Below are 17983 nucleotides of genomic sequence, written 5' to 3' on the forward strand. Positions count from 1 at the left end.
AGCGGGGCAGCCCCGGTCCCGCCTTCCCCCCCGCCGGGGACCGGGTGACCGCGGGGAGGGAGCCGCGCAGGCCCCTGGAGGAAGGACCTCCAGTCGGTGCCGGAGACTCGCGGGAGGGACGGGTGCTGTGAAACGGAGGTACCGACCTCCCCTAGGCTAGGGGCTGTACGGAGACCTAAGGAGAAATCGGAACAAAACCGTTCTCCTCGCTTCACGGTAAAGCCCGTCTCGCCCGCTACGCGTCCTAACGCTTGGCTTCTCACTAGATCACCGTGGCGGGACCAGCGGATGGAACCTACTGCTGATGCGCGGGAGAAACACTTGCTTTTCTCTGCGTCAAATTACACTCCTGCACAACTTATCTTGGGTATTTATGTTCAGTTTTGTGAAATGCACGTAACTGACGTTTGCATATGGATGAAAACTGATCTGCATCCTCTTAGTGACTTGGATTTAATTACCAGGCTTGAACAGTAAAATAAACCATGGGTTTTTCTGTGCTCGGTGTACACGACAAACGAGAACTTTGCGGAACGCCCTCTGCTATCCTTCCTCCCACTGGCATCGGTAAATAACACACAGCAACCGATAAGGCATCAAATAAAGCCAGAACTTACGGATTCTCTTTTCATGTTTGTGTTGTGTGACCTCGTAATGATCTCTCATTTTAGATTGTTTTTCAAAATTCTTATTTCCCATCCAACAATAGTTCCGGTTTCTGAAATACGTCTTGTAAACTGTTCAAAGATAGAACTTTTGTTAACCCCACAAATCAATTGTCTATAAAGAACTTCTGCCAAAGAGGCAGCTGTTGTAAAAATTAGATTTTATTGCTTTGTATTTGCTGTTTTACTATTGCTTTATTACCCAGTGGCAGGATAATGAAATATGCCTTCCTCTTCAAAGCAAAGTCTTGTCTAGGAAATAATTTTAAAGGAAATCAGCACAACCTTCTAACGACATGAATTAGGCACAAAAAGCTGAAGAGAACACACTCTGTGCTAGCGCTTTCTTAAACAGCAGTAACTTTATTGCCCACAGATAATGCAAACATTTTCCACACTTGCTGCAATTCAGCAAGTTACCTACTTAACAAGGTTCACAAAAACTATTTATTTCAGAAGTACCCTATTGTTCTTTGAGCATATTCTCATTTAAGGTGTTTATTATTGCTCAAATCTACAGTCTGGTTGTGATTGGCCACTCAGTCATGAGATATGCAGAGTTAAAGATGATACAGGACTTTCACGAATTCATTTTTAATTAGAAAATACACCTGCTTGTAGGATAGAAGACAATCCAAAATAACAGTGTTTGAATTTCTGAGTCCAGACTTTCTTTGGGCACAATACATCAGGATTAACTTTAAAGCAGAACAGAATATCAATAGAAAAAAATACTGTACATTGATTTTGAGAAGTAACATCTCAGCACAGATTAAGTGTTCACACTAAGGATGCTGTAGTGTCTTCTAAAAAACCCCAAAAATAAATAGGAAAAATGTCATTGGTATTACACCAAAGAAAAGCTTTGAAGGCAAAAAAAAAAAGAAAACATCTCTTTTAGTCCAACACAATTACTCCAAACAGTGTATTATTGACTGTAGTTCTCTTACTCTGTTAGGGCACCTCCCCCAAAATGGGGATCTCCTCATTTCTCTCCAACGAGAGCAAACGTCCTTTCTTCTAGAACCAGGTCCTCATGTATAATAAATTTTTGAAGGAAAAGGAGGAAAAAGGTGTAGCCAGGGCTTGAACTTGCCTCTGTAAAGCTTTTCCTAGCTGTCAGTGTAAAAGCAAGGGACAGGAGACCTGGCTGGTATCTTTCGCAAATGAACACTCTCACTTTACCTCTCGATAGAAGGCGGCTGCACCAGTGTTAAATTTCAGTTCGTTGCAATTTTCCCCCTCATATCCTGTCTAAAAAAGGAATTTGAATTTAAAGGCAACAGTAAACCACACACGTATGTAAAGAGAAAGTTTTGCTGTTTTAAAGTCAGTACACCAAGAAAATCAGAGAGACAACTAATTCCTGGGATACGTGAATAAAGGGTAAACCTCTTGCATTCTATCTGGGGCACAACGGTTTTGGTGTTCATGTGGAAAGTAACACTGTTGTGTATGGATTTAATGCACTAGAAGCCACATGAAAAAGTAACTAAGAAATGATTTAGTGGGTATTCTCAACAGAGACGTGTAGCAGCACAGAAACAGAGGGACCTTTCTTCCCTCATACACTATTAAATCCTGCTTTACACTAATGTAACACTGCATAATCTCAATTCCACTTGTTAGTGCCAAAATGATGCATATCTCTTACAAATGGCCAAATTCACAAGCAAAACATTTAAACCAGAAATTGTTTAGTTCTACATTTATTGCAGATATTAAAAGATTAACAATGCTAACATGTTTACTTACACTAAAAAGAAATGTCAGTTATCCAATAACATAAGCATCTAATTGTTACTAGCTTAGCACTACTGCCAATTTGCACGGAACAGAAACTAGCAAATTGCTCTACAAGATTAATGGCAAAAACCAACCAAAAGACAGTAGACACACCACTGAAGTTAGTTAAAATGTTCACTGAAGCTTGCAGTCTTCATGGAAGAGAGCCTGGAACTAAAATAACAGAAAAGAAGCTAGTAAACTTTAAACAAGGCAATGTGTCTGCATAACAAATGTTTCACATGTACAAGTATTTAAATTTTTCAAATCAGAACTGCCTGCAAAAGCAGGTCAAAATAAAAGGAAATTCCTTTTGCAAAAGGAGCGTAAGGTCATCTCTTGGTAAAACAAGATACAAGTGGCAAACGCTAACCCACTTGAGAGCAACACTGGAATCTCAGCACCAGTACTGCTCTGCTGATACCTTGTCCAAAATTAAAGTTTGGCACAAGAAAGACAGACCATACTACAGTCATCCAGGGTAGCAGATTAAGATTTTCCCAACGTTCACCTTTATTCTCAAGACAGCATTGTACTCTAAATTGAATTGCACTCAGAAAGGACGGTACCATTCTCCAATCTGGACACCAACAATTTTCCCAGATTGGGTAAGCAGGTGTTTAGGAAATGCACCCCGAATGGTACTATGCCCCACAAACTCAGGTTAAATCAGAGCAGCGCAGAATGCTGATCTGGGTCTGAGAGAGGGGGTTTCAATCTAGTGTGAAACTACACTTCGCCTTGTGCCTTTCTGCAAATAGTGTAACATATAATCAAGAATCCTTCCAAAATGTAAATGTGAAAGAAGAGGTGAACTGGAAGTTTGCAGGGAAATAAAAATTGTGAACACTGGCAGCTTCATCAATGAAACTAAAAGAAAAGCTAAACCCTCTGAGTGGGTCTGAGAAATAAATCAGAGGCCAACAGTATTGGTTCCAGAGTGTCATTCTAAAACAGACTGCGACTGGCAGATCTCCTTTTCAAAAGGCTCAAGTTTTACACTGCGTAACTGCTAATTAGGCACAGGAAAGAAAGAGGGGCAGTGAAGAACGCACCCAAACAGGAATTTAACAGGTAACCATACACTGCCAAATGCTGTAATTGATGATCTTTCAAGTAGCCCGTGGTCCAAAACGTTTAAGGATTTTAAATATCTCCAAGTAAAGCCTATGAGAAATGTCTGGGCTATCAAGTGTCCTTAATCAAGTCTGACAACCAGATAAACTTATTTGTACGTATAGCCTTCGTGCTTCAACTTCTTGTCATGTAAAGGTGAAGACACACGTGATGTTCATGGAAAAACGGAACTACCAGCATATTTTTCTATACCTGCCATCGTGGTTTTATTTAGTGATTATGTGCTTCAAGGCAACTGACACTGAGTGATCAGAAAATTACACTGTGACATGATTTTGTTCTCATGGTTTCAAAGACCCATACAGTAAAGAAAAAAAAAACCCCTTGCACTCATAAACTAAAACTGGTTGTTACAAGCAAGGAGAAGTTTGTTGCTACAGAATGAAAATGAAGACACTCCCTTTCAACCAGCAGGGTTTTTAATGGAGAAAGAATATAATTTTGTTCTTTAAACAGCAGGCACAGGCAAGTTGATAACTGAAGAACACATTTTCTTGCATATTTGTCAGTTAGGAACTTGAGACGCTGCCACATTACTGTGGGGTGCTATTAGTGGTGTACCACAAGCTCTTTGCTCTACAAGAAGCATGGTGCAGGATGAAAACAACAGCAAGACAGCACTCACTCCTAGTAAGCAAAACACGCGTCAGCTCAAGATAAACTCTTTAAAGAAAACTTCAGTGAAGTAGGTTTTGGTACTATAACATTCAAGTGAAGACTTTTGACTAGTTTTAGAAAGGTAATGATGGAGAATGAGTACACTAAAAAGTGCGATATTAAATTCTGTCACTTCCAGTAATCCAGTCACAGATCCCTTATTGATGTGCAAGTCGGGAAAAGATGAATGATCAGACCTTGAACGTTTATTTGTGGTAACACTGCTAAATCTTTCATGCCTTCAGAACTGCTTCACCAAGCAGTTAGGTAATGCTTTTTGTTGAAGCACAGTAGATTAATCCAGTCTTCTCTTTCAGTAAGTTCTGGAATAGTCCCTTAAAAGTACAAGCTTTTTGTCTTATTTCTTGGGATTTTTCAGTAAAAACTTCTGCAAATCAAATTTAATAGAAACAGAAATGGCTCTCTAAACTGATGGTCTTATAAAACTGATGATCCACTTCCAGATGACTTCCGAATATCTGACTTCCAAGTATTTTCTTCAGTATTTTCTGCTGACACATGAATTGCACCTGCTTATGGCTTAAACTTCTTTGAGAAGGAAAGAAATTATTCAAGAATTTGTTGGAGAAGAGCTGCAAATTTGTGTAAAAACAAAAAGTACACTTAAAATATGTACTACTTGTTCATTACAATGAAAAACCTTAGCAGCCGAGGTTTTCAAGGAAGAGTTTAGTGTTCTCAGACTCAGATGAAATCCGTTATTCATCCTACACTTAAAGTCTAGAATCCTATACAAAATAAGCACGCAGGTAAAGACTCTTCTTAAAATTGGCGTATGGAGGAAAGGAAACTGCTTTATGCAGACTCCAGAAGTAGATCAGAAGATTAGCCCATCAATAAAATGTAGTAAAATAAAATCTGAACTCCCTTGCAAGAAGATCTGAATTTGAGAAGATTCTTGGCTTCAGAAAGGATCAGAGCCAAACCAGGCTAGTCATATTTTTCATGTTGCTTATTCCTTTTTTTTTTGGTAAGCCATCTCATCACAAAACAGGCAAACTTGGCCAAAGAGAGAGGTAAACAGGCACTTCCGAGAACAAAATCAGTTGTTTCTTCCTCAGAAGATGACATCCAAGTTGTTAGCTTGCACAATTAAATACAAGACTAACTTTAATCTTGGAAAACGTTTTAATACATTAGTATTCAAGTCCACTACTATAGAACAAAGTGTTCTTCATACTGGCATACTCTGCCGAAGATCTTTCATACAGCAGCCTTTGCATATCCGTGCACTTTCTAGCGAGCGAGTCTCTTATGTCAAACCTAGAAAGTAAGATTTGGGGTAATTCAGCAGTTCAAAGCAGTTCAACGTAGGTCTGGATTTTCATGAAATGTTAAGAAGCCAGATATACTCATGGAAACAGTAATATTTTCTTGGTAAAGGAAGACTTAAAAAACCCTGGTATTTTAATGTTTGCAGGAATTCATAAACCAGAGGCGTCCATTGCACATACCTATTTACTTGCTCTTTTCTGCCTGTACATTTGTATCATTCTTTGACGGAAAACATCAAATGCATCTTCTTTATTTTCTTCCCCTGCAACACCCAAGCCCTCCCCTGCAGAGGTAGCACCCCTAGGGAGTAAAATGAATAGTTAGAACACTCTGTTTCTGTTACATTTGACAATGTGCAGAAGAGATCTAAACAATAGCTTCCAACATAGACACAATTCAAGTGAAGAGTAATTCTGCTTCATTTGGGGGAGGAGGGGAGCGGAAGCTTGGTACCTGGCACACCAGATCAACTATAAAACAATTCCCACCTCCCGTTACACATGCAAATACCCACCAGAAGAAAATGCTCCTATGACATTAAGGGAGCAGCGAAGATAATAGTCATCTAACAGATCGAATTCTTACATGAACTCTTGTATTAACCACTTTATTCATGGTAGATAGGATCCTCTGTTGAAAAGATGGCAAAAATTGCCCTATTTCTTACATTTCAAAAATGACAGAAGTCAGAGACTTTGAGGAATGAGTAGGAAACACCACATGACTCTGGATAAAAGATGAAATTTTTACCAAGGGAACATAATGCTTCTTGCTTAAAATTTCTAGCACACAAAGCAAGCTGAAGTCTTGTAGGACACACACCACAGACAAAACCTGGAGCTCCTGCCCTTCCAAGAAAAATGAGTCGTTAACTCATCTCTCTTCATCCAAACGTGCCAACAGAAGCAGACAGGCCTCAACAAAATCAAAACAACTTTCTGCCCTGGAAGTAGATGGAGAGGATGACCCACAAGAATGCAGAGATACAAATAATTAAAAACCACCTCTTTCTCCAGGCTATGTGCATAGAATGTAGACATTACGAAGCTAAGATTAATGAAGCCTCTGCCACAGGAATGATCCTCTGTGCCAGTTTTATCCTCCAAGTCAGTTACATTAGTATTCTCTATTAAAGATTTCATTACGTGAAGTAAGAAAATTTAGATTGCCCCATGTACCAAAATTGGGATTTCTGTGCTATCAGGGTAAAATCTGAGGACCTTAAATAGAATAAAGAAAAAAGATTCTTATCCAATTTCTGTAATAACAGGTCCACTTAAGCCAAGGGGATTGTTGTGCAATTCTAAAAGAACATTCACAGACTCTAAAAAGCAAATTCAACTTTACAGTCCACAGTAGAAATCCTGGGTGCTGTTTTTTCTTCTGAATGGTACAGAGTCTGACTTGGCAGCTGTATGATCAAGTTAAGTTACGTTTTAAGTTATGGTTAGAAGTAAAGTCACCTAAAAGACCTCCCAAAACTTTGCTTTTTTTCACCTTTTATAGTATGACCTATTTGAAGCAGACTCTCTTCATTTGCTGTTTCCATTACACAACGGTTGCTTCACACTTCCAAACAGAAAGAACAGATGTTTTTTTCTATTTGCACCACAGTTCCTCTTCTAGATGACTTTCAGAATAAAAAAACTAATCAAAGACATGAGATAATTACTCAGAGGAGGATCTATCCCATAACAACGTTCTGCCTTTGAGTGTGTTTTGGTTTGGGGTTTGTTTGTTGTTTTTTTTTTTTTAAAACATCTCTTGAACCGTAGAATCGGTCAGACCCATAGCTGTGACAAATTAGTTCTGAAGACAGGGAACAGCTCACAAGACTAACCATGAAACTCCATTTAAAATTTCTGGACCCATCATTTCCATAAGGAGTCACCATGCAGTTCATGTATCTTTTACAGTAACATAAATAAAAATCTCCTCAAACCTGCAAATATGACTTGCTCTCATAGCCAAAGACAAGCTTTAAGCTTTCCTAGCAAAAAAGGGCCTCAAGTTTCTTTGTGTAACGACTGATGTGCTTGAATACATCAGTTTTAGATATCAGTGTTATATAATGATTGAGATATGCTCTACACTAGAACTGGAGTGTCTCCAATTATTAATCCATCCCTTTTTGCTCAGAGAATGCGATTAGACAGCATGTGGACTTTTAAACAAGTCATCAGTAGAAGAGCTGGTAGTTTTCAAAAGGGGAGGAAAGAGTAGAGGCTACAGATTACTAAATGAAAAAAAAAAAACCAACCCTGCACTGTATCAAAGCAACTAAGAAGAGAAAGCAAAAGAAACAGCCCCGCACTATATCAAAGCAACTAAGAAGAGAAAGCAAAATGTTAAATTGCACTGGTTTCATCCTCACTGAGATTGTCCCAAAGTGTTGCCTGAAGAGTGACTTTGATGGGAAAGTAAAGAAGAGGTGCACACCGGGAAAATAATCAATAATATGGAGTTCTCGCTACATTACAGAAAAGGTCAACAAGTTTTTGTAAGAGGTGCAGAAAGCAGTTCTTCACTACTCTTTGCAGGTGTCTTTACAAGAGTGACATAGCAATGGACTCAAGCTGGAAAAACTGTATTTTCACATATTAAAAATGCAGTTCTTAAAGATGGCCAGAAACTTTTAGAATGTGGTGGGCTGTCAGACCAGATACAATTAAATAGCTCATGATTAGCTGTGCAGCGACGCTCATGCCAGGAGCTACAGAAACAAAAAAATTACTCATATATTTGGTCCCAACAAGTTTTGAGGTTAAGAACCAAGGTTCTAACCCTGGTGAACACAAGAGAGCTACAGACGAAGTAAGCTGCTTTCTCATGGTCCGTTTGCTGCTGAAGAAGGAAATACAGAAAAAATAGTGATGGCCACTGGACCACAGGGAGCACTAAGGAAAAAAGAAAGCAAACAACCAGAAGTATCCCACCAACTAAAATGACCAGTACTGTCCAAGGCATGAAGAGAAAATAGAAATCCCTGGAGAAAGACGACTGTTAAACCACAGACTACGTGTGTGGACTAGAAAGCTTGTCATATGGGTTCAGAGAGAAATAAATAGTTTCTGCCTCCTTATTCAGTCAGGGAGTTGGAGGAGGTATTATCCATTCTCCGTCCTGGCAGCAGTGGACACTGGATACAGCAACTTTAAAAGACAAAATGAAGATTCAAAAATAAAAGTGTATTTTAAAGGAAGAAGCACACTTACCTTCTGGCAGATGCACTTACCTCTTTCAGTACGCAGCGGAATGAATCACATAATTAGAGTGAAAATAAATTTGTTGCTTAAACCTAGGAGTACTGTGTATGACATTCGTAAAGTCTATTTGTATATTATGTACCTGGCGTGGTAGCAAGGAGATCCCCAGGATACTACTATGTGTTAAAAAAACAACAAAAAAACACCTCCTGAAGAACAGGAGCACCCATATATCTTTAGAAAGTGTCCGCACACTGCAGCATTCATGCTGTAGCCCTCAGTGATGTCAAATTGGATGGCAAGAAACAGCCACCTTCCAGACCAGACTTTGCCCAGCCTGGCCAGAAAAACGCGTGAAGTCTCCACGCTCAACTGTGCTGAGGCCAGAGGCCAGCGTCAAGAAGGAAACAAAACACTGAACTGGCCACATCTAGGTGGGTTAGATAAACATAGTTACTATTAGAATCCCAGCCTTTTCCAGAGCTGTCAAATTTCTGTAGTGTGTTCCCATTACATACACTTTTACAGGCTCTCTGATTCCTTTTCCTCGTGTACCAAGGCCATGTCCTTCTTGCCAGCCCATCTTCTGAAGCATCTGGAAACCCACATTCCTGTTTGTCAGTTTCTTGTGTGAAAATTCTAAATCTTTTGGTTTCTGCAGAGAGGAAAAAAACAGAAAAACAAAGGGATTTTTGTTATACAGGGAGATCATGTATTAAAAATCCTTCAAAAAAAAAAAAAAACCCCAACCCTATAAACTAAGTGTGTTTGAATTTCTGCATATACAGAAATACCTTCTAAGCAGCACTTCCCTAGCTACACAGAAAAAGTCTATCAAAGAGTAAATATCTGCCTTGCCAGTTTAAAAAAAGAATTAACAAATTTCTTTCAGGTTCTCAAACTGTTTAATTACATTATTAAAATAGCAAAGACTACACCTTCATATTTTAAAAGGTATTTATGTTTTTTAATAACAAATATTGAATGATCTGATGACTGAATCCCTATTACAAATACAGCAGTCAAGTAACGTCTCTCACCAATTCTGGGAAATTACAACATATTTTCCAGACAGCACTACACTGATTTTTTTTTTTTTTTAAATAGGAGACAAGATTAACACACAGCTGTCAATAGTGCTCTAATCATAAATTGTTTCATTTTGACACAGGTAGTTAAAAGACAACAGGAGCCATGGCTCTCCTCAGATTTAATCCAGTCTTTTTCAGGATCAGGCTCTTCAGGTTTTAATTCGATTTTATGGCAATAACACATTTTCAGAGGCTGTCTCTTGTAACGACAGTTGATTCTCAGAATACAATGGCAAACCAGAGGAGTTCTTTACCTTCTTCTTCTTTGTAACTGGGCAACCACGAGGCCTATCATAAGCAATTCTGACAGGTTCATGCACTGCAAATCAAATCAAAGACAAAATTCAGCTGTAAAGAAAACCAATTTTAATACAGAACTCCAAAAGTACATCTCAAGTGGGACTCTTAACTCAATGCCTTGGCCTAAAATCAGAATGAACAAGAAAGATCAGAATAAAAAAAAAAGAAATGGTAAGACTTTTTTTCCCCCTCCACCACAAAAAAGGTAATTAGAAATGCATGTATTTAGTTTTGGACATACCATGCCAGCAATACAGTGATGGATGATATACTATAAGGACTTTAGATCTTTCATTTCCCTGAGCTTCTGTAATACCCTGATAGCAAATTCAGACTGGACTTAAATGAGGTTATTGTACGTCATTTTCATCTCACAAATGACAACCTTCATCAGTAAAAATCATTATGCAAAGACGAGACATTTGTTAAAGTAGCTGCAGAGCACATATAATCAGCTTTAAGCTACTTCTCTCTCGATTCTTGGAATATCACGACCCACCCCCGTTGTGGCCACATTGACAAAATTTGACGGGCAAATCCACAGCCTAACATATTTAGTCAAACACTCAAAATATGTTCAGTGCTATAAAGTCTGTTAAACCTTCCATACACACATAAAATAAACCCCGCAAAAACTACTACTGTGAGTTTTTTAAGCAGCAGGCAGAGGTTAACATTCACATATACTTTGAGAATATTTGAGGAATGATGTTTGACGCAAACTTTGCTATTGCGCTGTAATACAAAACTGTTACACAATTTATTCAGATTCCCCTTTGTCAGTTGAATGAACCTTTAAAATGAACATTGTATTCATTTTTTTATTAAAGAAATGTAATTCTCTTAGCCAATAACAGTCAGTAACAAAGTACATAAAAATCAGGAATTCTGTACTGATACCTACAAAATATCTTTTAAGTAACACTCACCTTTTGGTTCTTCTATGAGGCAAATCCTTTTAGATGCAGGAATCATACCAACTTTCAGAGACTTGCTGCTGATTCGTTTGCGAGGAAATAGGGTACCAGGAGCAGGAGTTGATGCCTGTGTCGACAGATTTGGTATAGCACCATCAGATGATGCGGCTAGCTGCATTTCACCTGTTGAAATTTCCTCTCCTGTTTTGGAAATCATCTCTTCAGCTAGGTTTTCCACACTTCTACCTGCTGACATGTCATCCTCTTCTCCCTCCTCTGCTTGCTCCATTTCCATTTCTTCCAAAGGCTGGGAGGTATCCTCCTCAAACTCAGCTTCCTCCTCATTATCTTCTTCCTCCTCTTCTTCATCCTCCTCCTCTTCTGAAATATCCAAATTTCTCTCTTCAGGTTTAGCACCTTCCCCAGCATCAGTTGCTTCTGACACAGCACTGAAGTTAATAGATGGACATAACTCATAGACTTTCATTCGGTAAAATTTGAAAGCAGAACTGTTTCGATCCTGTAGAAACCTGACCAAAAATTACAGTGAAAATAGTGTCAGAAGGATATTTTCTTCAGCTAGCATGAAGCAAGACATTAGAAATAAATATCTTATTAATTTTTTGAATGGATATTCCAGGTGTGTTTCTGTAGAACTGCAGGATTCCCCAACATGTACTACAAACAGCAATCATTCTCCTCAATTCTTACAGACTGCTTTTTAACAGCACTTCTCAAACTGTGTGGTAAAGAATTCAGTACAATTATCTTCATTATATAGATGGAGAAACTAAGACAAGATGCTAACTCTGGATGACCCAGAAGGCAAACAGCAGACCCCAGAAGAGACTTCAGGTCTTCCAAATTTCAGTCATGCAGTCTATGTGGAAATAGGTGTATTGATTCTGAGAGACAGAAGAGATAATAGGGCTCCATTTTTGTTGGCACAGTATGACTAAAAGAAAAAATAACTCTGCAAATTTATACTAGAGCACTTAGGCCACTGTAATCAAAGCCTCACTTAAAAAAATAACAAGACTGAAAATACTTTGGCAGAACACTGTTTCAAGATGCAAGCTGATTACTTAAGATATAAAAGAAGAAATACATATATCAGTGCATGTCCGCATTTAGGAGAAGTGTTTTTCTTTCTTAGACATTTCAGATATTCACCATTAATGGAGGTGCTGAGCAGGACCAACAGGGAGTATTGCTCAAAACCCTCTCTTCCTTAACACATTGAATAAAAGCATACATCTCAACAAATAATAAAAGGAAATATTTCTTTTGTAATTGTTTAGATGTATTTTGATTTTCCTTATTGGCTCATTTACACAGATAAATGAGTAGGTTACTCACCAAAGATCTGGGTTATCTGCACTGTTGTCTATGCTGAACTGCTCAATTTCTGGTCCTACCTGAGCAACAAACTTGGCAAGCTTCTCAGCAGTTTCCATTGTTTTAGCATCCACTGCAAGAAACAGAATGCTCGTTATCTATAGCTTCATATAGAATCTGCATCACAGGAAGGTCAATACAGTTGAGAAATATCACCTTTAGCAAAATAAATGATTTTTAGCACTTCCAGCAGAACATTCTATGCAATTTTTTTCTCATATAATTTACAATCTCATCTTGAATCTGCACTTACCATCAGGAAACTGAGAGGACAACGGTGGGAAAAGTTCAGGTGGTGCTAATAAATCCTCAGAATCTGCCCTTTCTTCTGCTGGCAGAGACACCTCTGAACTGGCGGCACATTGTGAGGATGAGGTTGTATCGAGGGAAGAATTCTTCTCAGACAGGCTGGTTTCTGATACAGAAGGCTTTGACTGGACTGAACCTTGAAGATGCTTCTCTTGGTGCTTCAGCACCGTACCAGCTGAAAGCACAGTCTGTGTCCCTATGGTTGCTCTCCTCACCTTCCTTCCTCGAATACCATGTTGTGTGATAATTCCAAGCCTTTTTCTTTTAAATAGCCTTCTCTTAATACTTGCAACTTTCCTGGCATACAACATGGCCCTGACTGATTCTGTTGCAGATTCTTCTAGTGTTCTGCCCTCACCACCCACTTCCTTTCCAGATGATGTCCGCCTTTGCATCTCCGATAACTTCAGTCTGTAATACTTGTATTCTAGACTATCTTCATCAGACAAGAACCTAAATAAAATCATATAAATAAAATGAAAGCCTAAGCTGAAAGCACAACTAATCTCAAATTCTCAGATGAGAAACTCAGTAGCAATTGATCCTTTTTTCCAGGGGTCTACACAAGTTGCTACATGAACGTTACCCTGCATAGGTTTTTCTCAGAGTAACAGCCAACTCCACTTCTAAAGCAGTAAGTAAATATGCCAAGCAAATAAATGATGGAGGGTTTTGACATAAATCATTTGGCTAGTAATTAATCAGCTATGCTGCAATTCACACATGAAAAGATACTGTCATGTTAAGAGATCATTACACTTGGAAGTGTCTCAGCTTTCCTTTTCCAACATTATTCATAGAACGCTAGATCCGTAAGTCTGTTACCTTACTGTATGTTTATATTAACTACATTTGCTTACTATTTTCATCTTGTAAATGTAAATTGCTTTTAACATCTTGTATTTGGATTGACATACAGTCATTATTGACAGATCAAAAGGAACATGGTCTACTAGACAAAACAGAAGCAACAGGACAATTTCCAGGGATATCAGGAAGTATATTTACCTGAGGAAACATTTTCAAAACGTCTGATTAAATATACAATAGGCTTTGATCTTACACCCATTGACGGAAATACTGAATTTAAGTAAATATATTCCAAGTATCTTCAGCAGAGAGTAGTATTACAACATACCGTTCAAACACACCTACCAATATTCAGGACAGTTCTTCTGAGCATTTCTCTCTTTGGCAGACAAGGTTCCTGAAACAATGCTATTCACTAGCTGTTCAATTGTCTCTACAACTTTCCGATCAGCTCGCTGTGGGGCTGTAGGAAGAAATAAAATGCAGTCATTGTATTATTCTCATCAACAGCGTATCAATATGTCGTCTTTGTTATTCTTTGACACACTGACATTTGCAATTTTTCAACATATTAATACAAAAAAGGCTGCACTTAATACTAGAATAAATTAAGGAAACCTCAGAAACTTTCCAACTGTTTTCTCAACTCAACTTAGATTCTAGAACAGTTTATTATGAGAAGCACTGTGGTTTAAGAAACTTATCCTTTGCCATCCTGGGCAAGTTAAGCCATCCTTTAAATGGCAATTACTTACTGCACCAAAAGGATTTTGTGCAAAATAAGGATATTTGAACAGCACTCTGAGGGGGTGAGTTGCAAATTATTAGCCATTCAGCGTCAGTGCTGCAAGACCTCCCTGCGAAAGTATCTGAAGTTCAATTAGGAAGAACCAGATGAGTATAGTAACGAGTAAGAATGCTTTAGAGAGGACGAACTAGATGGCCTAATACGGTATAGGAGATAGTATTCCTATAGATGGTAGTATATAAACAACTTCAAAGAAATACGCCTGCATCTGATAAATGTGGTAACGGTAACGTCTCCAACTTTGCTTACATGCAAATACTTACTCTGTGATGTAGCCAGTTACAGCTGTGGTCCTGGCCTCCCTACCAGGGAGTTGTGAAGCTGGAGGTTAGGGCAGCTGAAGCAGCCAAGGGCACAAGGTGAAAATCCTAGATTTAAAGTATAAGCACGTGCAGGAATGGGGAGGGAGGCATGCTTTCATCCACAAAGCTGAAAGCGATTGCTACAACAGACAGTATTTACTACCTGCCTCAGCACTGCTAGGGATTTACATGGAATTCCCGGAATTAGGAATTCCTGAGCTAATGAAACCATAAAAATTAAGACAAAATGCTAGCGACAAATAAAGAAATTATATAGTGCAAAGTATCTTACAACAGTTCACTCACTTTTAACTTTTGTGTCAGGAGAGGGTTTCTTAAGCTGTACTGTGGACTCTGGTTCAGTTTTTTTCATCTGAATTGGATATCCACTTTTCTCCAACCAAGCCTTCAAGTTTTCAATGTACTCTCTTCCAAACAACGTTGAATCATCAAAGTTTGGGAACAGTGTTGGTGCTGGAGCCATCTCCTGGAGCCCTACGGCTTCAAGTATTTTCTCTTGCCTAAAAACAGATGCTAGCGCGAAGGTCTGACCCAGAAGTGCTAAAGACTTACGACAAAGAGAAACAGTGGTCTCAAAAGCACTTGCCATTTCTCTTGGATTACCAAAACCACTCGTCTTTATGCTTAATTCGTAAGCATTGCAGGCCATAAGCAGCGGTGTAACACCTTTTAGGAGGCGGTCTTGTAGCCTCATTATGTATTTATCAAAAGGTTTTATTATTTCAAAGAAGCAGTTCTTTGTTTTCACAGCACCCTTGTCCAATAGCATATTTAAAAACTCATTGTCCACTTTGGGAGTTTTCAGAGCAGCGTGTTGTAAACTCTTGATAGTAAAGAAACAATAATCTCTGTGTTCTGGCTTTAAGGAGCATTTGAACGAAGCAAGCATTTTTGCACAGGTTTCTGTCTCTAGCTCAAAGAGAGCTCCAAAGAGCCGGGAAAATTCTGCATCATTTTTTATTGCATGAAACCCAGCCCATTTTATAATTTCTATTCCAAATGTTGAAAAAATGTCCGATTTGTCCACAAGGTCAAAATTGAGATTTCTGAAAACATGCGCAGGCTTTGGGAGCCTGAGAATAGGTCTCTGGGTTGTTATAGTTGGCCTCTGATTAGGTCGTGGAGGCAACTTTGGATTAGGGCGCTGGACGGTCACCGGCCTCTGGTTAGGTCGTTCAGCAGCTTCTGGCATTTGATCAGGTTGCATAGCTGGCTTCTGATCAGGGCCCGGTTGCAGCTTTTTAGTGTTCCATTTCTTTAAGGGAGTTTTGATATCTCCTTTGAATACTTTAGTTTTAACAGCGCCCCTTGTAATACGCTTTCCTCGCAGAGCTCTTCCCCTGCCAATGTTGCCCCTCCGTATTGGAGGTCGGAACTCGCTGTCAGATTGAATTCCAAAGTCCACATCATACTCCTGATTTTCCATGTTGCCATATTCATCTTCCATGAGTCCTGGGGATCTAAAATCACCTAAAATATCCGAAGAACTAAAGTCAGTTTCGTGTGGTCCGGTGGATTCCCAAGAGTCAGGAGGGCCATAGTCCTGGTCATGAGAAGCCAGGCCCCCATACTCCCGCTCGTGGGAAGTTGGGCGTCCGTACTCCCGATTGTGAGATGCTGGGTGCCCATACTCCCGGTCATGCGAAGCTGGACGCCCATACTCCCGATCATGCGAAGCTGGACGCCCATACTCCCGGTCACGAGATGCCGGGCGGCCAAATTCCCGGTCACGAGACGCCGGGCGGCCATACTGTTCATGGTAATAGTTATCTTTCCTTATGAGAGGACTAGTAGATCTATAAGAAGGTCCCGGATAGTCATCTCTAGGGTCTTCACTCCAGTCATCATGTGGATGGTGCTGGGCATTGTCATGAGTATATCTTCCATCATCATGAAAACTGTCTTCGTATCTTGGTCTTGGGACTGGCCTTGAATGAGCTGTAAGGATAAAAACATAAATACACCAATGCACTGCAAGTAGTATTAAGAAAAAAAATTAATAAACACATTTAGACACTTACAAGAGTCAACTTCTGAAGAACAGTACACAAATCTAACTTCAGGATATTCCCATTTGCTTTCTTACATACATCGAATAACTCATAATAAGCAAAAAGCAAGAAATGATTAACAATGCCTAAACACACATGACAACACAATTTATTAAAAATTCTATTCTCACTAAAGCTGAAACGCAAATTCTGCTATAAACCCTATTTTCTACTTGCTCACAACTTTCTCAGTCTAGGAAGATGCTAATGTTGTGCTCATAATGCTTTTACTCAGATTTCTCAGATGTAAAAAAATCAAAAGCATGCACTTTCTGTTTCCACACTGAATGCTGGAATTCCACAGTTGAACAGAAGATCATATTTTCTACAAACTCATACACAATTATCTAAGATAACATTAAAGCCAGAAATATTAGAATTTCCTGCATAGTATCCAAGAATCCCTATCCCCTAATTCCAGTAGTTAAATTCAGAAAGTAAAGAATACTTGAACAAATTAAGTATTTAAAATAAATGATTTCTTTGGAGCTTATACAACTTTAAGAAAACAGAAGAGATCTCATTTTAAAACTCTCAATTTCCTATGAATGTAATCCAAGTTATTTTTCTAGACGTTTTAAATATCAAATTTAGAAGATAAGAGAATTTGCAGATCATGTTTTGTATACATTCACTAGATTAATGTCCTGCTTTTATCTTTTTCTCCAAAAATAGCATGAAATACAAGGACCAAAAGGCTTCAAATGCACTCCTACATTTATTTAACTTATCAGACATCAAGAGAATTCCATCCTGCAGCGATGTCTCTGGAGACCTCCCTGAAATTGGACCCACTCTCTGATGCAGCCTGAACAGAATTCCTTTGTTTGAAATTCAATTTTTTGCCTGGAATTTGCATTCCACATTGAAATAGCATCAGTCATACCAAGCTATTAACCTCTGAAATAAAAATGGATGTGGAAAAGCACCAGCACAAGTCCACGTTTTAGGCAAATACACATAAATGGAAGGCAAGAAATCTAACATAGCTGTTACCGGAATAGCTGCATAATCCACGGCACGTCACGCCCGGGTTTCATTACCTTTAAAATGATGGATTGTGTCCTCTATAGCATCACTTCGGTCCATGCGATACCTTTTAACTTTGTCCTGCACTACAGCATCAAACGTCTCCCGTGTGATCCGCCGAGAGGCCATTTTTATCCTGTAGCAAAACAGCACAATGTCGTCCCTGACCGGGGCACGGACGCCGGGGAAGGTCCTCCCGCT

General features: G+C 39.0%; 1 protein-coding gene across 1 annotated transcript; it reads right to left on the reverse strand.

The window, feature by feature from the left end:
• Positions 1-1014: 1014 nt before the first annotated feature.
• Positions 1015-17914, reverse strand: SUGP2 (SURP and G-patch domain containing 2). Its single transcript, XM_009279750.2, has 10 exons — positions 17797-17914; positions 14988-16640; positions 13917-14034; positions 12706-13214; positions 12414-12525; positions 11067-11584; positions 10092-10156; positions 9265-9401; positions 5720-5840; positions 1015-5528 (listed from the first exon to the last, which is right to left on the reverse strand). Exons 1-9 carry the CDS (start codon positions 17909-17911, stop codon positions 5720-5722), a joined length of 3348 nt encoding a protein of 1115 aa, XP_009278025.1. The 5' UTR covers positions 17912-17914; the 3' UTR covers positions 1015-5528.
• Positions 17915-17983: the final 69 nt, after the last annotated feature.

The sequence above is a fragment of the Aptenodytes forsteri genome, unplaced genomic scaffold, assembly GCF_000699145.1.
Source record: "Aptenodytes forsteri isolate BGI_AS27 unplaced genomic scaffold, ASM69914v1 Scaffold147, whole genome shotgun sequence".
NCBI classification, from domain to species: Eukaryota; Metazoa; Chordata; class Aves; order Sphenisciformes; family Spheniscidae; genus Aptenodytes; species Aptenodytes forsteri.

Bases quoted from the DNA above. Each gene is read 5' to 3' on its own strand.
- SUGP2 (XM_009279750.2), bottom strand. From the start codon at position 17,911: ATGGCCTCTCGGCGGATCACACGGGAGACGTTTGATGCTGTAGTGCAG. The intron at 12,526-12,705 runs GTAAGTGCAGAT...TGTTTCTTGCAG, and splicing joins GTCCTCTCAGTTTCCTGATG to TGGATGCTAAAACAATGGAA. The intron at 5,841-9,264 runs GTATGTAATGGG...TTTACTCCCTAG, and splicing joins ATCAGAGAGCCTGTAAAAGT to GGGTGCTACCTCTGCAGGGG.